The sequence below is a fragment of the Epinephelus moara genome, chromosome 1 (genome assembly GCF_006386435.1).
Source record: "Epinephelus moara isolate mb chromosome 1, YSFRI_EMoa_1.0, whole genome shotgun sequence".
NCBI lineage: Eukaryota > Metazoa > Chordata > Actinopteri > Perciformes > Serranidae > Epinephelus > Epinephelus moara.
In genome coordinates, this window is record NC_065506.1 from 41,095,171 (window position 1) to 41,101,904 (window position 6,734).

Genomic DNA, 6,734 nt, shown 5'->3' on the forward strand with positions numbered 1-6,734 from the left:
TGACTAAAATGAACAATGAAAGCAATATAGTCCACGATGAGCAGCGCTAAAATCAACCTGCGTAGTTGTCCCTCCATTGTGACATTAGAAAGTGTTGCATTTATCTTGCAAGTGTACTCTTCTTCAACGTTTGCTTTACTTCCTGGATTTTTCCCACATGGAAATTCTGACCAATCAGAGCAGCTTTCTCACACAAAGCATTTTATCTGGTCGTCTTGTAAATGCTGCCGTGAGAACACGAACCAACTCTAGACAATTATACAACTCTGTAACAAAATTAGTCCCTGATTCAGACCAAAGCAAGACAACTCTAGGTCTGAATGTAACCTCAAACAAGCCAGCAGAACTAGCTAGCTAGCACTAGCTAATGTCTGTGGAGAATTGTTTTGCCTCCAGCTAAGTCCCACCCACCAAAAAACGTCATACTGTTAAGTCGCAGTAAAAGAGTCTATCCCTTAAGGCTAGCTTAAAAAATAAGCATGCCACAGCCTCTTAGGGCACATTCGCACCAGGACTGGGATTGGGCGGGAATGCTGAAAATTTCACACCTTCATGTGGTTCGGTTCACTTTCACAGTGCACCTTTTAAAGCGACCAAACCACCTGGACAACATCACACAGTTACAACAGCTGCTCGTTTGGGGGCAGTATTGCCTGAAACGACCACTGACCAGGAAGAAAGAAAGCATGAGGAATAAGAAAACCTGGCTCATCAATTGGCCAGGACCGAAAACGGGAATCCATTCCCTTCAGCCGGCCTGGTCACCACAAAAACAATGGGGCAACACCAAATTTATGCAGTCTTGGGATTTCTGTTTTTACTTTGATGTTCAAAGCTGCCCAGTAGGAGCCTTTTTATTTTTTTTAACCTGCTTCTCCCGATTCACACTGTTGGCTTTGTTTTTTTCTTCCCAAAATGCACTGCGCTCTACGTCACTTCCTCTCTTTGGTTCGCTGAATACTCCGATTGCATTTCCCACTGTAAGCGAACCGCAAGAGGGTTCACTTGCAAGCGATCCCAGACCTCCAGTTTTCAAACAGACCAGGGTTCGCTTGATTGGTCCGCACCAGAGTTCGAATGAACGTTCACACCACTCCAAACGAGCCGAACTATCCGTGGAAGCGGACCAGGGTTCGTTTAAAGCGGACCAAATAGCGACAGTGTGATTGCGTCCTTAAAAGCAATCATGTCAGTCTCCAATTATTTTTACAAAGGGGGCCAGAAAATGTATCAAGGGGCTGTGGCCCCCCCTTAAAGCCGCCACTGCTTTTAGTTAGTAGCTTTATAGTAGTGGGATAGTAACTGGTGTTTGTGGTAGTAGCCTGGTAGTAGTAGTAGGTTAGTAGTAATAGTAGTAGTAACTTAGTGACAGCAGTAACTTCCTCGAGACACTGTGTTTCCTGAACACCGCCCCTGTGGCTCCACAGCACCGTGTGTCTCATAACGTTACCGTGAACCGACCTCTCTCCTCCTCGTCCGGTTGGTTGTCGTTAAATCCAGCTTGACTTTCATAATTGTTCAACTTCTCGGAGAGGTCCGGTCGTTGGATCTTCCTGAGGAGCTCACACAGCCACTCCGTGTTGTCTGCTGACAGTTTGCGTCTCTCCGACAGGACCTGAAACAGTCTGATTCCGGTGTTAATCTTCTCCAGCTCCCGTTTCCCGATGTCTTGGTTCAGAAACTTTAGTTTCTCCAGCTGCTCGGCGGACAGCTGGTTAGAAATCTCCAGTAAAACACTGTTAAACTGTAGAGCGCTCATGACTCTGTGCCACTCCGTCTATGAACTAGGAAACACTTGGGCTTTACTTTCACTTCCGCCTGTTTGTCTCTGAGTTCATCTCCTTCACAGGTTCCGGTGAAATTCTTTAACTGTTGCTCAGATCCTGAATCAGGTGTGGATCTGCTCAGCTGCCTGCTGTGGGTGCTGATCTGATACTTTGCATTGATCCCTGTTCTTGTTTGGTTTCTGCTTGCTTTCAGTCACACCTGGATGACGTAAGATGTCAGGTGCAGAAAAAGAGGCACCCAAACCTTAAGGGAAGTCTGTGGGAACACCCACACCCCAAATTTTATTTTTTTATGACCGTTTTTACTTCATAATATAGATATAAAAATACAATATACATATTGAGATTTACCTCGCCATCTGCCAAACTTCTCCCCAANGATGTCAGGTGCAGAAAAAGAGGCGCCCAAACCTTCAGGGAAGTCTGTGGGAACACCCACACCCCAAATTTTATTTTTTTTTATGACCACTTTTACTTCATAATATAGATATAATAATACAATATACATATTGAGATTTACCTCGCCATCTGCCAAACTTCTCCCCAAGTTGTTTCATCCACTGTAAGCTGAAGTCATTATTCCCTACGTGCTGTAAATATTCTGAGGACATGTTACTAGCCAGGCAAAGTACAGCATACCTCCCTGAATGAGACTAGATTTCTTGGCCTCATTTATTTTGAGTAATGTACTGTATATTGTGCAGGGGTGTAAATACAGACTGTGCAGGTAGGGCGGCTGCACTGGGGCCCATGGGGTGAGGGGGCCCTCCAATTATAGACCCATTTCCACCAAACACTTTCGGTATGGTACCTTTGGAACCAAAAGTAACCCTTCAGACATGGTACGTAGACCCCAGTGTTTCCACAGATGGAAGTCTTCACCTCGTTTATCGTCCACAGAACAATTCATGCCGCCATTTTCTGAACAAAATAAAACAGGCTGCAGTGAGAGTCTCTCTCCATCAAATAGCGGGTTTGTGAATTTACTCCTTCTCAGGCAAGCTCAGGGGTTTAGTGTTGCTGTAGCCGAAGCTATGCAACCCTTTTTTTTTTTCTTAAAGTGAGGATCAGAATATATGCAGTTCACATAACCCCGCTGAAACTGAGACATGTAAACACTTGAAGATCCACTCATTACTAAAAGTGTATGTCATATAAAAACTAAAGTAATGGTCAAAGTTGTCATATGGAATATTTAAGGTGTATTGATTGAGTCACGTTGTCAGCTCATACATTGAGTAACATTACAAGTTAATGTTCCACCTTAAAAGTTGTCGGCAGTCGGCCCAGTGAATTAAGTCTGACTCCAGCTGCTGTGAGAGGCAGCGAAACATCCTTTCATTTTAAAGTTACAGTTTACTAATAAAACTCTCCACGGTATGAACAGTGGTTACATGAGCAGTTGCTCTTCCTGAGGTTTCTACCGTTTTTTTCCCCCGTTAAAGGTTTTTTTTGGGGGAGTTTTTCTTTATCCGCTGTGAGGGTCCTAAGGACAGAGGGATGTCGTATGCTGTAAAGCCCTGTGAGGCAAACTCTGATTTGTGGTATTGGGCTTTATAAATAAAATTGATTGATTGATTGATGAGCCTCAAAACCAGACACAACTCAGCCCTGAGCAGAGTGACCGTCCTCTATTGACCAATTAGACTGCAGTGTTCACAGCTCCACCTTTTAGTACCAGATCTGTGTGCTAGGTACACCAACAGAGGGGGGACCAAACATGGGGACAGTGTGGAACGGCTCCAGTGGTACCATCCACAACTTTTCACAGTGGAAACGGAAAAAAAAAAACGTACCGAACTGAAACGTACTGTACTGCTTGTTGGAAATGGGGCTTTGGATTGCTACCTTAGAAATATGCCTGTGTTCAAATGTGCCTTTGAAAAGGCAAACCCTTCTCCATCATGTTTTTCTTTTCTTTTTTGTAAAGTAGCCATTTTATGTTATAAAATATATGCCTACTCTCCATAAACTATAAATATCCATCCATCCATCCATCCATCCATCCATCCATCCAATCAGATATGTAATACATGTAATCCCTCCAGTGTGTTCTGGGTCTGCCCCGGGGCCTCCTACCAGTTGGACGTGCCTGGAACACCTCTAACATGAGGGGCCGAGGAGGATCCTGATCAGACGCAAGAACCACCTCAACTGACCCCTATCGACACGAAGGAGCAGCGGCTCTACTCCGAGCTCCTTATCCTATCTCTATGGCTGAGCCCAGCCACCCCTCGGAGGAAACTAATTTCAGCTGCTTGTATCCACAATGTCTAATAAATAACCTATAAAAAACTTTACAATGTAATGAGTAATGAATAATTCCTTATTTCCAGTGTTTATTTTGTTTGTTTGACGAGATTAGTTTAAAAGTTTAGGGGAGTTTCCAGAGGTGGTGAGTCGCACTGGATGCCCCTGATTTGCATAAAGTAGCCTAGTTAACTTCATGTGAGAGTGAACAACGTGCTGCCCATCTCTCAAAATGAAATGTAGACATTTAAAAAAAAAAATGCAAACTCCAGGCAGTTTATCTCTCATTTATTTGCAGTTAAACAAAAAAGACTCAAATTATCAGAGACAGACGAGTCAGTTATACATGCATATACACTCACGCATGTTGTGAAATGTGCTTTGACATACATTACAATAGATATCAGCATGTCACAACAACTTGCAGTGTTTTATTGATGCTGTAAATACAACATGGCCACAGAGGGTGGGAGGACATCTCATGAGGGACATCGAGGGAGGGTCTTCACATGTGACATCAGGTTATAAGAGATTCTCAGGAAAAGATCATTGTAGCTAAAACAGGCTCTGCAGGCCCCGCGGCAGCATGTCATCTATCACTGAATATCAACACTAACCCTACTTACAAACAGAGTATCAACAGTATTAAGATTTGGTAAAAATAAAATGTGCAGTCTTTGCTCAGAAGAGCAGGTCACATCCCAGGAAGAAGTAAGGTCTTTTGTGATAAAAATGTCCTTGTAGTCTGTAGTGAGCGATGTTTCCATCCAGGTACAGCGAAATAGGTCCTTATTGATGGTTTCTAGTACATTAAATAATGAATAAAAATTAAGACACTACGTATATCAGATCAGTGGTCCCCTGTGGGCTGAAAAAACCCTTTCAACACATTTAACGCACTTGGAAATGCATTATCATGAAACTACAAAAAAACAGCTATACAATATCTTGACCTAACAGTGATTACAAATCACTGAAAATTAAAAATAATAATATTAATAATACATTCTATCAGTCTGGGTTGAGGGCTTAAATTTGGGGTAGTTCAATATATTTACAGCAGGGGGCAGGATGTGACACATCGATGAGTGTAGACTGTACGTGTGACTGCACATTTCAGCCGACAGCACATTTACACATTTATCTCCAGAGTGGTATCCAGTCACTCCCAACGAGTTTTTGCAGTTTGATAAATACAAAAAAATATCATTCAGTCTTTTGTGCTTGAATATTTAAAGAGTTGCAGCTTTAGGAAAATGCCAAATTCATTTACAAGGTTAATATAAGGCATGATAATAATATAGCAACAGTGTGGCCTTTCCCATTTTGACTATCCCTTTGTGTGAAAACTGCTAAATGTAAATTTTAAATGAGCCAGTGACAGTTTAGGTAATCCCTGGAGCGGCTGGGAGGATATAAGGCAGGCTAAGAGTCAGACAGTAAAGCGGTCGCCTCGACAACTGTCACTGTGGTGCCCTTGGGCAAGTCGCTGGCGCTGCTTTCCAGAGTAATCAAGAAGCTGAAAATTCCTACTTGAGCCAAAGCCAAATGCAGAGACCCCCTAAAGGCATGCTATGCAGGATTCTCCTACAAAAGAAATCAATATATTGACTCATACAGAGGTAATCAGTCTCAATCAGCACTTATGACGCACTAGTAGTGTGTGGTGGTGTCTGTACCTTCGGAGAACCTGTCGTCTGCCTTTATTTTCTTTTTTTAAATCATTCAACCATTTTTTCTCACATGAAATATACAAGGTACAACTCCAGTGAAATGTGATCCATCAGCTCCTTTAACTTGTGCACTGTAATTTAGACCTTATTGTTTCTTCTTACATCGTTGGCTGCTGCTTTATAATTGTCCATGTTTCAGGATGTTCCTGGTAATCCATGGTTTCTGGTTGTAAAAGTGTCCGAACATCTGACCTCAATAAGACAGCACATAGTTACAAGGGCAGTGCCGCACTGCAGCAACCTCAGTGATCCACAGCAGGAACAGGACAGCACCTCACATTCCCACAGACACACCAGTCCTGATTCACCGTAAAGTGCGTCCTGGCAGTTTCCAGGATTTAGCTAAGTTCTGGTGAAATCAACGGATATTACAGTTCCTGATATCCCGTAGGATGCGGCACGTCGAGATCGTCTAGTTTATTTAAACAATGGCTATCATGGATGCTCGTTCAGCTGGTGCCATCTTCTCCATCTTTCCTCAATGTTTACATTTGGAAACCTCAAACTGGCAGTTAGCATCTAGCTAGAAGTTGGCAAAGGGAGAGTTTACAGACTGTTGAGCTGATTTCCACATCCCGATGAGCGACTCTCTGCCACGCGCCACCCATGACCAAAGCCAACAACAAAAAGCACCACCAACACTTCCAAAATAGATATTAGATCATAAATTTAGCACAACTTTAGCAGAGGGTGAGGTTGAGCCCCACACACAGAGCAGAGAAGCCAGGCGGACAGGGTGTAGCATACGCTTCAGTTGAATTCACACAAAATCCAGCAATACAGCACCGCCCTGCAGGGTTGTGCTGCGTTGTGGGTTTTTATTTGTGTTTTGGAATGTAACTGCTGTAAAACAATAAGAACATAACATTTAATTTTTCTAATTCAGTGCTTTGTTCTCGTTTACGCCCCCCCCCCCCCCCCCACCTCCCCCCCCCCCCTCTCTCGCCCCCCCCCACGCGCCCAA

The 6,734-nt window shown here is 43.3% G+C and overlaps 1 protein-coding gene across 1 annotated transcript in view; it reads right to left on the reverse strand.

Moving 5' to 3' along the window:
• The window catches only part of fadd (Fas (tnfrsf6)-associated via death domain), a 4,417-nt gene extending 2,507 nt beyond the window's left edge, over nucleotides 1-1,910 (reverse strand). The window contains exon 1 of the mRNA XM_050043581.1: nucleotides 1,462-1,910. Within this exon, the coding sequence (XP_049899538.1) occupies nucleotides 1,462-1,759 (298 nt within the window). The 5' untranslated portion in view covers nucleotides 1,760-1,910. The remainder of the gene's footprint in view (nucleotides 1-1,461) is intronic.
• Nucleotides 1,911-6,734: the final 4,824 nt, after the last annotated feature.